Below are 15909 nucleotides of genomic sequence, written 5' to 3' on the forward strand. Positions count from 1 at the left end.
CATGAGAAAGAAAGCACAGTGTGACTGTAGCAAATGCTTGTGCCAACTCAGACACAATTTCATGAATTCATATAAAAACTAAGCTAATTTAAAAATTCCTGTATGGCTGACAGCAGTCTTTGAGATATTCATAAATAATTTTAAATGGCCACTTAAAACCTAAAGCTAATTAATCAGTCTGTTACAGGGAAAGACTAGTATACACTGAATTTTCTAATGCCACCAAGATGGGATTCCTTTCTGACAGATCACATTAAAAGAATAAATTTTAATATGACTTTGAGTGATGGCTGTATCTAACTTTATCTCCGAAACACTTTTAGCATCCACGCCATCCAGAGAAGCACAAGTTTTTATCCTGTTGGGGAGGCAGCTTTTAATTCAAGGAGATGCCTTCAAAGTAAAAAGCCAATGTGTGCAATCATCCACGCAGGCACGAGTTCAGACTGTGCCACGAAGACATCCACGGTTCACAAAGATGTTCTACATGTTTTCAGGACAGATGAACACCTTAATGGACTGGGCTTTCAAACTTCTGGACTTGCCAAGTTGTTATACTCTGAAATTACAGGCAGGTTCTGCCTCCATCTGACCATCTTTGCTGCTGAACTAAGTGTCACACTGGTAGTCAGACCCTCATCCCCAAAGCATGTTCTCAGTCAGTTTTTAACACGCATGGCCAAACTGTAAGCCATAAGTGTTCCTCCCTCTTCAAATCCCTTTCAGGCAAGCTTGTATTCACAGCAGGGGGCATTCTGCAGCCCTGATGACGTGAGCACATGCCGGATAGTGCAGTCTGATAGAACAAACAGAAATCCAAGTCTTCAAGACACCAAACAGTGTCTTACAGCATGCTTACTACACTGATAATTTACAGGCTCATTTACAGACTATTGACCAGCAGAGCAGAGAATGAATTGTGATCTTCCATACGATGCTCAGGATCGCTGTGAAATTTTTACAGCCCACTTGTCTTTTATTTGAAAATTATTTTTAAATGTGATATTTTCATGTAATTGTTTCTTCATGCATGCTAGTAATTAATTTAAGTTACCTAAGATGTTCCTAACATGGTAAAGTAGACCTCATTGCAATCCATAGATGGGCTGATTTACCTTCTCAAGGATGCGTTCATACACACAAATATTTTGCTGCAATTTGAAAGACCTCTGAAGTTATGATCAACACTCCTAACCTTTTCTTCTGACTTCAGCCAATTCCACCCAACATTTGGAAGGATTCCTGAACTTCTGAGTAGACCCCCGTGTCTTTACACCTGGCATAAAGCCACAGAAGAAGGCCTCGATATTTTGTGACATCAAGGAGGCAGCAACATGAGTGAAGGAGACACTTTCCTGCTTTCGTCTCTGTCTCACTTTTTACACTGGGACACAACAACCCACTGGGGAGAGGACAGGGAAGAGAGATGTCAAATTACAAGAAGTTACACTTTTCTTCCTCAGAATGACTTCTACAAACTAAAATAGCAGCAAACCACTTGCGAGTCCACATGTCATCTCTATGGCATGAAAGCGGACAGGTTTCTGGATCACTTCCACACAAACACCTGTGATACTGGGAAACATGCACATGACATAAACATCTGCAGTGTGTGCTTAGCTCATGCAGGTTACTGTGCATCAACTCTGTTCTATGGCTGCACTCAACAGTTCTCCAGCTCCTTCACAAGTCTGGATTATTGTGTGTTTTCTCCATCCTTTTCTGGGCAAACAGTGTTGTATTTCTTCTTTCATCTCTCACACACTCAGTCTTTTACTCCTTCTTATCCTGTTTTATATGCCAAATTCTGTTACCCATTTTTTGCTCACAACTCTGACTTACTTAAATTTCTGATCCTTGAAAGATCGCTCATTTCATTCTCCGTTAACCTCATCAGTACCCTCCACTCCTTGGTAAAATCTTTCCTTTTTTCTACTTGCACATAGGGCTGGAATTGATTGCCCTTTTATGTCTCACAGCTCCTTAAAGCTTTGAGGGAGAGAAGGGCAAAGACCACCCCCTCTGGCACGGACAGGCTCTTGGTACATCACACTGTCTCTCCACAGGAGCTTCTCAACAGATATTTCTCTGGCACAATCACAAAGCAGGCTGACAATAGCTTTCCTCGGTTGTGCAGGAGATTCTTTGATGGTAATTGACTCTTCCCCAGGCAGAATATCAAAGTGCGAACCAAGGCTTCCCCTGGAATGTGGATTTGGTTGCATGAGCTAGAACAATAGTGAGGCTAGACAGGCTTTATAATGGCTTCTATTTTAACTTCTGCCTTGATTCTTTAGAGCTGGCTGTCACTTGGCATTACTACCGTGCTTGCTGACCAGAGATATGTTTGTTTTCTTGTATTCCCTGCTTTTGTGAAGCAATATTCTCCATGGATTCCTCTAATACCTCTACCTCAAGCTCTCTGGGACAGGATGATTCTGCCACCATGAGCACAGCCCAGGACAGCAGGGGCCAGAGCATCTTCAAGGCTCTGTCAGTATACAGCATCAAACCATCAGGTCTGGTCCCAGAACAAGAACAGTTCTATTGGCAGTTCTTTCCTCCCTCCCTGGAGCCTGCCTACTGCCTTGAATCAGGTAGTGCAAAAAGCAAAACAGGCAGGAAGTGTGCAAGGAAGGAGCTGAAACGGTGCCCAAGTGAATGGAAAGTATCCAGATGGCTGTGGTAACTCACACGATGGGAGTCAAATCAAAACAAAATGAAAACAAAACCATATGCCATGTACCCTTCACTCCCTTGCTCTCTTTCTCTCTCTGCCTTCCTGGTTGTTGCCCCAGGTCTTTCCATCAGTATGGATAATAGTATGTTACTAAATTATGTGTATGTCATGAATAACAATAACCCCTCTTTTACATTAGAGATTATGGATTACTATTATTCATGTAACAATGAATGTAATACGAAGCACAAAATTATACTCATGTAAGGGTCAAGGAAGTGTAAGGGTCTATAAAAGAAGTAGTACTTCTTCATGAAATCCTTCTTTTTATCTGGTATGCTGTATACTTATAAAAGAGAATATTAACTTTACATGTCTATGTTGCTATATGCTATAGAAATATCTACTCACAACCTGCTTGTATCTCAGGGGGAGTATTCAAAAGCATCATGGCAGTGGCAGCATCAATGTCAGGATCTGGAAAAATCAATCAATAAATACATTATTTACAACTGGGCTAATCTTTTTGCCCCCGTTGCTAAACTGTAGGTTCAATCGAATTTCTTCAGTGAGATGGTGTAAGAGCTCAGTATTCAGATGCTTCTTTGATCCCACATTGTATTCACCCCCAAACTTGCATGTAATCTCCGTACTGCCACTAAGCAGAGCACAGTGAGGAAAGTCACCAAACCATCCGCGTGTGTGCACGACAGCACGTTAGCCTTTGTTAGCCTCACAAATTTGCTATTTAATTTTGTGAAGAGCATTTAGATTTCATTACAAAGGATCTGTGAAAGCAGGTGCAACATCACAACTTGGAATCAACACACTGAGATGAGCAAGCAGGACAGTGGGAAAGCATATGGAAACACCTACACCTGAGCACGTAGAGAAGACGATGCTTGGTCTTTTTGATTTGTCAGAAAGGATTTCAGCCGTGTTTGAGAAAAGACTGGGAACAAAACTACATTTTAGGGCAAAGCGAAGGCAGCACTTCATCGAAGCGTCAACTTACTTGCATCCTCATCCACTGTCACTTTAATATAAGCAAAAATCATCAGCCGGCTGCTGTTATTGTTAAATTGGTTTCTGAATCCATCACCAACAATCAGTTGACAGATGGTGAGTTATAGAGATAGAACAAAATATGATCCTTTTATAACTATATTCACTTGCTCCACACACAGCAGCGCGGCTGCTATGGAAATGCAGGTAGCTATGACAACAGTAAACAACCCAAGAACGGCCACTGAATAAGCTGAAAAGAACATCTGCCCCAGCAAAGCGTCCCAGCTGCCCCGGGGCGCAACTCGCTAATCGCCCTGTGATGCCGTGTGACAGAGAAAGCCGCCTGTGCCATGTCCGAATAAATGAAGTGTGCAATTGAAGCAGACATAAAAACGCACACCCTTGCCGACTGCTGCCTCTGTGCTGCTAAACAGAATTAATAATGAGTATGGGTTTGTTGTTTTTATTTTTTTTTTTCAGCTTGTCAGCGTTTATACTAAATTACGTACAAAAAAATTCAATTTACTGCTAATAGCTTCATGGCACTTTATTTTGGCTATTATGTCAGAACATTAGTTTTCACTGTTAGAAAAATATATATATTGTATATCTATATATTTCAAAGCTATTTCTAGCAGAGTAGCGTGATGAGGAGTAAAGCCCTGAGAGTTATTAACAATATAAACACCACAGGGAAGATTTTAACCATTAAGAATATGAGGGCATTTTTTATTAGGTTAAGTATGTACTATTTTTCCATGAAAATGCGGATGGAAATACAATTGTAATATGACTACTTTATTATTTAATTGCTAATGCAGTAAACATCAACAATGTAGTAAGCAGACAACTGAAGTCGGAGTAGCAGAAGAATGAATCAGTATAAAAGGTGCCCACATACTGAAAAACAGATGCATGTCCGTGTCCTGGGCAGATGAGCACATTCTTTTCCAAAAGCTATCAGCAGATTTCTCAGAAAAGCAGCTTTGCCAACTTATGTCCATTTTCAACTCTGAAGATACATCAAAAGCAGTACTCCTGCTGCAAGCATCTATGCTGAAAATGCCACTCCCAGAGTATAACTTCCTGAGTGTGCCATTTTGCAGCACTGGGTCCAGACACCACACAGACCACACAGACCACACAGACCACACAGCAAGAGTTTCACTTTAGTCAAACTGAAGAGGGATAATCTACCTAAATTAAAAAGAAAAGGGGGAAAGAAAAAGGAAAACAAAGAAGCCCAAGAAAGTAAAGTCAAACTAAACCAGAATTCTTCCACCTCTTACATACCATAAAATCAGAAGATTGTTAGAAGTTGTATCTACTGTATCATAATTTGTGTAGCTCACTTCAACAACTGCTTACAGGCTCTTCCTAAACTGCATTTTCTTGTTTTACTTTAAATGAAGTCCCACCACTAGATAACACTGTAGCATAATATTATTTTTGCTGTTGAAAGAATTAAAGGACACAATCAGAAAAAAACACGTCCTACTGTATTTGGCTTTTGTATGGGTAACAAACTCAGAGTTCTGAATAAAAGAATCATAGAATGATGCAACTAGTTTATCTTGACAGGTGTATTCTTAGCATTCAGACCACTGATGGCACGACCATGGTTTTGTAATGACTTCATGACACTAATATAAACTGTTTACAACACTCCATTGCATACACAGCAGCTGTTTTCCAAAGCACAACCATGATTCAAGCACACCCACACCTGCCATGGTGCCTAGCTCTGTTTATATGGGTATGCTCTTGAGGAAAGCAGACAGCTATTTCATAAAGCCTCTCAGAGGCTTTAGGTAAGAGGGCTTGGAGAAACGTACTGTGGAGGCACTAGCAGGATGAGAAACAACATGGTTTGGGCTATCTTTCTTCAAACAAAGAGAAACAGAGACTCGTTGCACAGGAGGCCTCAGTCAGATCAGAGAATGAACATGTAACGTTTGCTCAAGAAAGAAACCTGTGTGGTACCTGTGTGGCACCAGCTGAAGACAAGGGCCAAGGCCAAAGATGAGGAATGTGGTTGAAGACAAAGGCCGAGGCCAGCCACAGCATCCCGCAGCAACAGACCAAAGTGGTGCAATAGTGTCTGAGGGTACAACAGAAGGCCAGATCGTTATTACCTTAGGTTACGCTTGTAATTCAGAGGTGCAGTTTTGAGAAGGATATCAAGAAGAATGAAGATATAATCAGGAGCAGCAGCATGGAAGGAGGGTGAAGGTATTTCCTCAACCTGTGGCTTCACCTCAGACTCCTGCTTCTTGTCAGTGCCCCCATGATGACACTGCCTTCCCAACAAACGGGATCTTCATGAAGTCTCTTCCACACAGATCCTCCCACATCCAGTAGCCAGGCCAGACCTTGTATGGCAACGTGACTGGCACAGTGATAAGCGTCTTTCCTACCCACCTGTCCCCATTTCTGAAGCTTATGGATTTCAAAGCTGACATCTCTACCCCACCTGAAGTGTTTGTGATCATTGCTAAGGCTTTTGAAGTTATTAACAGTGGGTGGTTAGTGAAAAATGATTGCAGGAACATCTTTCCCTAGGAAACCAGGTTAAAAATAACTACATTCAAAGTTTTGGAGCTAAGAAATTTAGATAAATATTTTAATGGATGCACTTCGGTTTCTTTTTGCTAATTAAAATAAGTGGAGAGTTGACTCAGTACACAAGCTGCGTTTTCATTTTTTGCTAGAGGAAAATAGAAGGGGCCCAACTTTCCCATTGAAACAGGAAAGTAAGGAACAAATAAGAACAAAGATGTGGGATGTTTGACAAAGAAGGAAGAATTTTCTCACATCAGACAGTGACAAAAAGATAGTGACAAAAAATTGCCAGCAGCCACATCCTCCCTAACAGATAACAGCTGTCTATTGACTCAGCACTTCACACTGCAACCTGAGGTTTAACCGCTTGGTCCCCTACCCACCAAGTGCCATTTATAGATTATCACAAAGGACATGGAAGAAACCTTAAACATTACACGAACTCATGAAGTATGAAAGCATACATCTCAAAGCCAACATGGTGTAGAAACTCCAATACCACTGTAGTATCTCCATCAGCAGTGGAAGCTTAGCGCTATTTTTGCTTGCAGTGCTTTCAAAGACAAAACCTCCTTTGAGGAAGACAACATGAAAAAAAGGGTAATCACCAACCTCATAGCCAAGTCTGTTTGCTGCATTTTAGATTCAAGGCCCTGTTCAGCAAAGTGTTGAAAAGTGAATACCAAACTTGTAAACAGCATGCAGTTCTTTTACTGAGGAACTAACCTAAAATTTATCACTTTGTGAAATTATGATTAAGTGTACATTGTCAAGATGTGTTCTGAACCAAATTTCACTCTACGTACTACCTAAAAAGACTAGAATTCATTCTGGATAGCCATGTAAAGTGGCAAATGAGCAGGCATGAGATATTTTGGCATGAGGTTACACACAAGCATTCAGCGATGCACAGGATAGCCCCTGAGTAACAGACTGTTTGCAATTGGCAAAAAGTAATTAAAAACAAATAGGGTACCTAAGAAACCTGGATGTGACTGCTAATCATTTACATTTATAGCTCTGGTCTGAGCTCATTTTACAGAAAGAGGAATTGTTTTATAATAATGATTTCCATTATTTTGGTATTATTTCAAACTTTTATCTGATTTCATTGAATCTTTCAAATCCAGCCCCTTCCATTTAAGCCATAACAAATATTAGAGCAACACAGTCCCCCCTGATTTTGCTACAGGGTTTTTACTTCTACAGCTACACTCCACGGCTTTAAAGAAAATAGTCATTTAGGCAGTTCAAACCAACCATGGTCTGAATTTTCAAGCACAGATGCCTACAGAGAAGCACTTAAGATGCATTTTTAGGTACTACTAAAATGTTACTGCCAACTGACGTAAAAAATGCCATTAGTAAACAAACTGCACCATCTGTACACCACAACCATGGCCATGCTATCTCATCAGGAAGGAATTTATAAGATCTTCTTTTAATTTAAACTTACTTCATCTAAACCAGAACTATTTTTGTATAGAATTTTACTTCACCATTCAGTGTTCTAGCTTTCAACCCCATCTGCTTCTGCATCAGCATCCTCCGCTGTCTTTCTCCATTCAAATCCACTACTCTAGCTGGGATGCACAATACTTACTGCCACTCTATTCAGAAGATAAAAGTCTCGTTTATGCCTTTTCTATGGGATCAGTCTCTATATTTCCTGCCTCAACTCTTAGCAAAGCCCACTCCTATATCTTTTCTAATGGTCAGATTTTTTGATATTTTTAGTTTTCACTAGCAGGAAAATGTTGCAAAAGCAGTGCTGCCTCCCACCTTTTACTTCAGGCTTATTAAAGTGCAAGAGAACAAATATCAGCTTGTCTCTATTTAACTTGTCTGTTCATAGATGCTCCTATTCCTTTTCCAGATAGTTAACCTTGGTATGAATCAGTCTAGGTCAAAGACATGAAGAATAACTAATAGGGTGAAGGCTTTTTTATATTTATTTTTCTTTTGCTTAATGACAAGGTGTGAATATAATTATTTGAATAAAACTGCAATATGCAAGACAGAAAGAAGATCTCTTAACTATAAATACTGTAACCTGGTAAAACTCCTTGGTGTAGTATGTCACTGAGTCCTCTTCTGAAATATTTAAATAAGGTTGAGTAAAGCTCTTAAAACAACCAGAGTACTTATAGTAGTGTACTGTAAACCAGCAGAAACTAGAACCCGGATCTTGGGAAGAAATACGAAATTATATTCGTATGATATTATATTCATACGATATCAGTGCATGGAAAGACCAAGAATAGGAATTTTGAAAGCTTACTATAGAGGCCAGGAGGAAGTTACTTCACTAGTAATACAAAACAGGTATAGTGGTACTTCCTCTCCTTTGAGAGGATCTAGCATCTTCTTCTGTGTCTAGAAGACACAGAAGAAGAAAGGTATGGGTCTAAATGAATCATTAATTCTTCCTCTTTCTAAGTTCACTTCTGGCACTGCTAAGTACTGCACGAAGGAATCTGAGAAAACAGATAAAGTCAAATTTTAAACGATACAAAGCATTTGAAACAAAACCCTTCTTCCTGCTCTTCTGCTTTATTAAATTTTTATCATCAGAGATGTAGACATACAATTTCCGTTTTCTAACAATATCATTTTATCAGCTGAAAAGCTGTGTAAACAAACAGTTATGACATACATTCCTGTTAAAAATATTAGTTTTAATAAAAAGAAGGGTAAAAGAAAGAGTTAAGGTCTTACACATGCCCGAATTCACAGAAAGGTTCATCTATCACTTGGAAAGCTGTATGAAACCAAAACATACCATCATAACTTTTCATCTCAGCAGTAAAGATTAAGATCAATTAACTGTTAAAAGAAAGACTAACAACACTGATACATATTTTACCAGTGCAAGATAAAAATCTTGCAGAGACAGATGACTAAAGAGGTGTCAGATACACATCGTCTACATAAAACTGGCACGTAACAATACGTTCTATGCTCAAAAACAGGGGAGATGCTTGCTTTCTTTTTATTTAAGATAATTTTTCCTTTTGTTGTGTATTACTCGCCAGCTTCTTTTTGTATATTTCTAAGGATGTGAAAGTAAAATTTACCCACTGTAAAGGCAACAATAGTCTTATTTGACTCCATCCAGGCTTTGCAGCTTGTGGTACTAAACAGAAAGCATCAGATGGAGACAGCAGTAGCCATGAGCCTAGAACAGCAGGGAGAAGAGAAACAGTTTGCTGTTCCATCATGTACTTACCTGATCTGTGATCAGGAATTTCAACCATCTTCTTAACTGACTGCTGCAGCCTCAGCTTCTACAGTGGAACATGGGATTATGAGGGCTTTAACTCCTCGCAGCCATGCAGTTTACACACACAGTTTTTTCATCAAAGGAGACACACACACTCCCTGTTATACAGATACATATTACCTCTAAATGGGACATCAAGGTCACAATGCTCAAGCCTTCATAAGGTTTCTGCTGCTAACAATGATTTTTTCCTTCCAGTAAAGCCGGAGGACAGATGGCAGAAAGAAGCCCTCTATAAAACTCAGGCCATTTAAGACCAAATAAACCATACCTTATTGTGCCAGACAAGTGTTTCTTTTAAGCACCCATTTCCCTCTCATGCTATTTCAAAATACAATTATATCTACCTCAGACCAGCCACAGACCTTGAGAGCCGCATATGCCTTCAAGACCAGCAAGTATGGAGTATGCTGGAGGGAAAAGAATTGCCATTTCTTGCACAGCTTGAGTGGCCCTTGGGGAAATGCTTGTACTTCCCCCTTCTTTCAGTCAACAGCAAGAAAAGGTGGCTGCTATGAACTTCACTGCAAGGCATGTCTTCAGGAAGGCTTCACCCCAGCAACACACCTACTGGAATCACAATGGCACAACCCCCAGTATGACAGCAGAAGGTTGGGAAAGATAAAAATTCCACATGGGATTCAGGATTCAGTGAGCAAAATGTCATATAAACACACACACACACACACACACACAACAAAAAAAAGTAAGAAAGGCATTTCAGTGATCTGAAAGAAAAAAAATGCTACTAATAATGAGGAAAGAAATCAGGCATATGACACTGTTAGGCAAAAGGCTGAATGTACTGTAACTAGGAAGCCAAATGCATCAAAAACAACAGAAAAAAGATGAACAAAAACCCAATAGCTAAAATAGCTGTGTGCTAATAAAGCAGGCAGACTGACATAATAAAAGAGGATCTCCAGGTACTACTGTTATTACAGGAAAATTCACAAACAGAGTGGAATAGCAATTACTATTGAAACAGGTGTCAAAAGGTCTGTGCTTTTCAAGGAAAAGAAATACAGGTTTTATACGGTAGGATACTGTCATGCAATAATGAAATAGCAGACTTCTGAAATAAAGAAAAGAGAAAATGGAAAATGTTTGGATTAAAATCATGCTGTGAAAAGATGGTCAAAGAAGTATTCTAAGACAGTGACACTGCATCTGCTCTTGAGTTCTTGATGTAGATGTGGATAGAGCTCTGCATCATTAAACAAATGGGAATTATGTCAAGACAAGAGACTAACTTTGCAGTATGGAGTAGAGAACAAACGTTATTAGCAATGGAAAGGCCGGTTATTCCTGGATGTGACAGCTGACAAGTTTCTTTATCCACGTTGCTGAATGAACAAGAATAGATTCTTTTCTGCTTTTTTTTCTTAGGTAATGAGGACAACTTTGGAACAAGGGACCACAAATCGATTCCACTTAGAAAGTGGGAAGAATAACAGCAAGCCTAATTTTGCTTTAGATCTACGATTTCAAAAGACAAAGTTTTGATGAACGGAACAGTTTCTCTGGAAACTCTGAAAGACACAGTGGCTAAGGAATCCTAAACTTCAACATGGAGGAGATCTGCATTTCTGTAGGTCAGTGGGCAAAGGCCCAAACCTGTACACTGAGAAAAGCTGGAAAGATTCACTTATTCATTCACAAGAAAAAGCCAGACAACTGACAGACTTGGAAACCTACTTCAGGAGAGTAAACGGAGAGCTCAGTTCTCCATCTACACAAACCCATGGAACTACCAGGACGATGTCTGACATTCCCAAGACCAGACCCTGCACTTACATAATGACAAAGCCAACTTGCAAAGTGCTGACCGGCAGAACACATAGCACTCAGTCCTATCAGCATCCAGTGCACAATGAGCCCCACGCTGCTAAACTGTGGTGGGATCACAGAATCATAGAATGGCCTGGGTTGAAAAGGACCTCAAAGATCATCTAGATCATTTCAACCCCCCTGCCATGTGCAGGGTTGCCAACCACCAGACCAGGCTGCCCAGAGCCACATCCAGCGTGGCTTTCAATGCCTCCAGGGATGGGGCATCCACAACCTCCTTGGACAACCTGTTTCAGTGTGTTATCACTCTCTGTGTGAAAAACTTCCTCCTAATACCTAACCTAAACCTCCCCTGTCTTAGTTTAAGACCATTCCCCCTCGTACTATCACTATCCACCCTTGTAAATAGTCGTACCCCTATTGTTTATACACTCCCTGCAATATTCAGAAGGCCACAATGAGGTCTCCCTGGAGCCTTCTCTTCTCCATGGAATGCCTGAACTTAGATGGCCATCTGCACCTGACAGAGAGCAGTGACAACAGGAGCCTCACATCTGAAAGACAAAGCAATCTTGCCAGTTTGCAGTGGTGATGCAAGCTCAGAGCTATCATATACAGCCAGTCTAAGCTCTGTGGCAGCTGCCTTAGGCATCTAAGCATGATATCTGGTACAATGAAGAAGAGTAGGCCTCTGGCAACTTCCAGTCACAGCACCTCAACTGTGACACGATGAAGGAAAGCTAGTGAGCAAGCTGTGTGAGATCTGGCTTGCAGGCAATCTCACCTCTCCCACTGTGCACTTATTTCTGCAAATAAACTTCTGCTCAGACTCTTGCCTTCTCTCTTTGCTTTCCTCTGCAGGGCTGTGGAGCAGGTGCAGGTAGAACATGCTGTCAGCAGGACCAGCCTTGTACGCAGGGAATGCGGGGAATCAGGTGAGGCTCAATGCCCTGCAGGTTATCTAAGTTTGTGCAGAGGGGCTTCTTCGAGAATTCAGGAAAGGGAAGGAAAGTAAACAGAGCAAATAAAAGCCAGTACCATACTGTTCTTCCTCAGATTATGACCAATGAGCAGCCACTAGTGTGAATCAATTGATAAACAAATATACCAAACTACTACTTTTGGAAAGTAAGTATTAAACACATGGGAAACCCTGCTGGGGTAACTCTTTCTCCGTTATGAATCTTCTTAAGTGTATTCCCATTAAAGACCAACAGAACTAGACACGAGCTTACCCAACCACACTGAGGCAGATTAAAGCCCATTTTCTGTTAGAGCATTTGCCAATCAATATTTTGCATTGCTGTCAGTCAGCCCCAGCCTGTACGTGCAGATGCTGAAGACCTCCAGAGGTCCCTGCGTGACGCTGAGCACTCTCAGTGGGCAGCAATGTTTAGCATGGCTACTACAGGCTGCCCTTCTGCTCCTCAGAAGCAGATCAATGGAAGTCCCAGAAGCATCACCATCCTCCAACAGAACTGCTTCCACTCTTCCTGCAACGCTTGTTCTTCTACAACTCTTCATTTTGAAATAAAGAAAATAATAGAAGAGCAGGAATCCAATGCTTAGGATCTCTCTATGTTTTAGGCTGGAGACAGTGACTCAAGTGGGATGAGGGAAGAACTGCAGAGCAATAGGAAGACAATGCAGGAAGCAATGTAACTTTTGAAGAATTATTATCATGAAACATGAAAACAAGGATAGCCTCTGAAGATCTTGACATTCCCACTGTTGCAATATGATGTGACATAACTAGCAAATTAGTACAATTACTGTCTAACTACAACAATTAAGATTCTGAGACCATATTAGCCTTTTTTTTTAAAGCTCCTATTGAAAGCAACACATTGAACATAGGTTGGCTGAACACTGAAGAGACTTTAAGAGTGACATTAGTCAGCCTTAGGCAAGGGTTTTAACTTATCTTAAACAGCATACACCATAATAGGATTTAAAACAACTGCAACATATTTTGTTTAGACCAATCATTACCGCTTAGTTTTTAGGGTTTTTTGTTTCTTACTTCAGTACTTCATAGAAGAGATTTTGCAGAAGATGCATTTAAAACCTGAAAAACTATACACTTGCTTCTGCTTATGTTCTTTTTGAATTCAGTTATCAGTTATCTCATACCTTCTAGAAAACAACAAATACCATTTGTGCTCTCCAGTATCAAATGTGTAAGTTGCATATCAGCTTTGCTGGATCTTTTTTTTTTTTCACTTAAATGTTTCAAAACCAAAGGAGACATGAAATGTCATGAACCAAAATGTGGTGAGAGCAGAATTCACTTGAGTCTCCAGAGAGAGGCCAAAGGCAAGACTTTGCAGTTAAGTCTCATTTTATAGACCTCAAGGATATTTCCAGCCAAACTGCTATCAAGGAGCTTCTTTCTAGCCAAAAGAAACAACATTCTTTTTATTATTATTAATAATAAATAACAATAAATAAGAAAATATAATTTTATTATATTATTACCCATTACCTTTTTTAAATTAAGAACAAAAAAGAAGAGGCACAGAAGCCTACTTTTGCCAGACTCTGATTTGCTCTGAATGGCCCTGCTCAAACTCCTCAGACTTTCTGAACTGTCGCTGCCTGACAGGCAAAGACGGAGGATAAGCAGTAATAGGAAACAACAACAAGTCCTTTCAAACTCTTTCAAATCTTCAACTGAAAGGTATAAAGTAACTACTTCACAAAACGGGGAGTAGTGAATGGAGAACTGCACTGACCACACACACTATCTCTACCTGGAAGAAATTGCTGGATGTTTAAAAAACCACCTGGAATAAGTTTTATCCAGATAGTAGCGAGAACTGTGGCTGTAATCCAGGAAGGCGCTCAGATGTGTACACAAGCCAAGAAGGAGCAGTCCCCATGGAAGAGGACTGCAGTACCAGCATCCTGCAGGGCTGAACCTGGGACTGAAACAGCTGGACAGCTTAACTACAGCTCAGGACAGTTTTGTAAAGTATTAGTGCTTCATTAACAAGAATCACAAGTGTGTTTTGCACCACTCTCATGAGAATACAGCAAGGTTGGAGAGGAAACAGCGAATTAAACCATCCTACGTCTCCTTTCCTCCACAGCTGTACCATGCAGTTCTGACCAGGCTGGAGGGATGGTGGATGCTCCAGCACGGGGGGTGAAACGATGAAAGCTGCTACAAAGAGAGACAGGTTGCTGTTAGCAAATATGAGGGCTTCTTGTCAACATTACTCTCATAACTAAATAAGAAAATGCCCCGTCTTTCTTTTTGTGCTCCAAAATTTCAGCAGATTTCAGTGAGACATGCTTAAACAATTTCAGCCATGAATTTCTGTAACGTCAGTCAGTACAACACACAAGTAACCTCTCATTAAAGAGTCCTTAACGTACATACACGTAAACCGTTCACACTAACGTTGACAGAACAAATTTACTAACATGATCTGTGTGTTTGTGAGAGCAAAGCACCATCTGTCCGAGCAACAAATCCTACTTAAGTTTGGTGATTATATTGATTATATCAAAAGAAAACTGAGATAACAGTCATCTTGCCACAATCCTTATCTCTGTCTCCCTTAACACAACCAATACTGATCACCTGCACTTTCAAGGGAGAGCGGCATGGACTAGCAACCACTCTATGAGGCCCTTCCTACTCTTCCACAACCAAAGGTGAAAATTTTCTGTGCACCCCAGTGTCTCATAGATGACTGCCCTCCTAACTCTTCACCTTCCTGTTTCTCCTCTTTCTGTGTCCAGCAGGGGGAAGAAAAATCTTTAATTGGTTGGTGGTCCTCAAAAAAGAGTAAATACAAAAAGAAAAAAGCTTCTATTTAGTTCTCATTGTAACTCCATCCTTTATAAGCAAACATCTGTCTTGCATACAAGATTCAAGAATAGAACTGAAAATCTCATGGGGATTCTCTTCTCTTCCTTCCACTAGCACGACCTGATGCCTGGTTTAAAAAAAAACATCATTCGTACATCTACTGCAATATTTCATCTGATACAAGAAACAAGCACTGAAGGGATGCATTATGGTCCTTGTATAGCCTTGGTTACAAAACGCCATTAATATCCTCACATTGGTAACAAACTAATGAAATATTTTATGGAAAACTGTCAGTGAAATTCTAGGAAAATTAGAAACCTGGCACACTACTCCACAGTGTAAGAAACCAAGTGCCAGATTTTACCAAGTGCTGGTGTTATAACAGAAAACAGCATGATGCCTTAAGATAGCTGAAGACAAGTTGTATTTCTCCTTTGTTTCCAGAGATCAACCACTGTCAGATTAAACAGCACCATTGCTGGACCTGATGTCAACTGGAAGGGCCTCCCTTCACAGGGATGCACCTAAGCAGCTGCCTTCATTCCAGTTTCAGGGCAAAATATTGGGAAACGCATTTGAATGTCATTACTGGTTATTTTATCAGATGTATGATAATGCATTTACAATGTTACAAAGAGTTAATTTATAAAGTTAGTTATAGAAGTGGAACACTTCCTTTCCAACTCCTTTTTTATCAGCCAGCAACTTCAAATCTCATCTGGCCCTTGAGCATGATAACGTAACACAGCTTGCTGAGACTTT

The 15909-nt window shown here is 40.3% G+C and overlaps 1 protein-coding gene across 1 annotated transcript in view; it reads right to left on the bottom strand.

Moving 5' to 3' along the window:
- FOXN3 (forkhead box N3) overlaps window positions 1-15909 on the bottom strand; it is a 110049-nt gene that overhangs the window by 18828 nt on the left and 75312 nt on the right. Inside the window, exon 4 of the mRNA XM_019616132.2 lies at window positions 3092-3157. Coding sequence (XP_019471677.1) covers window positions 3092-3157 — 66 coding nt within the window. The remainder of the gene's footprint in view (window positions 1-3091; window positions 3158-15909) is intronic.

The sequence above is a fragment of the Meleagris gallopavo genome, chromosome 5, assembly GCF_000146605.3.
Source record: "Meleagris gallopavo isolate NT-WF06-2002-E0010 breed Aviagen turkey brand Nicholas breeding stock chromosome 5, Turkey_5.1, whole genome shotgun sequence".
Classification (NCBI taxonomy): Eukaryota; Metazoa; Chordata; class Aves; order Galliformes; family Phasianidae; genus Meleagris; species Meleagris gallopavo.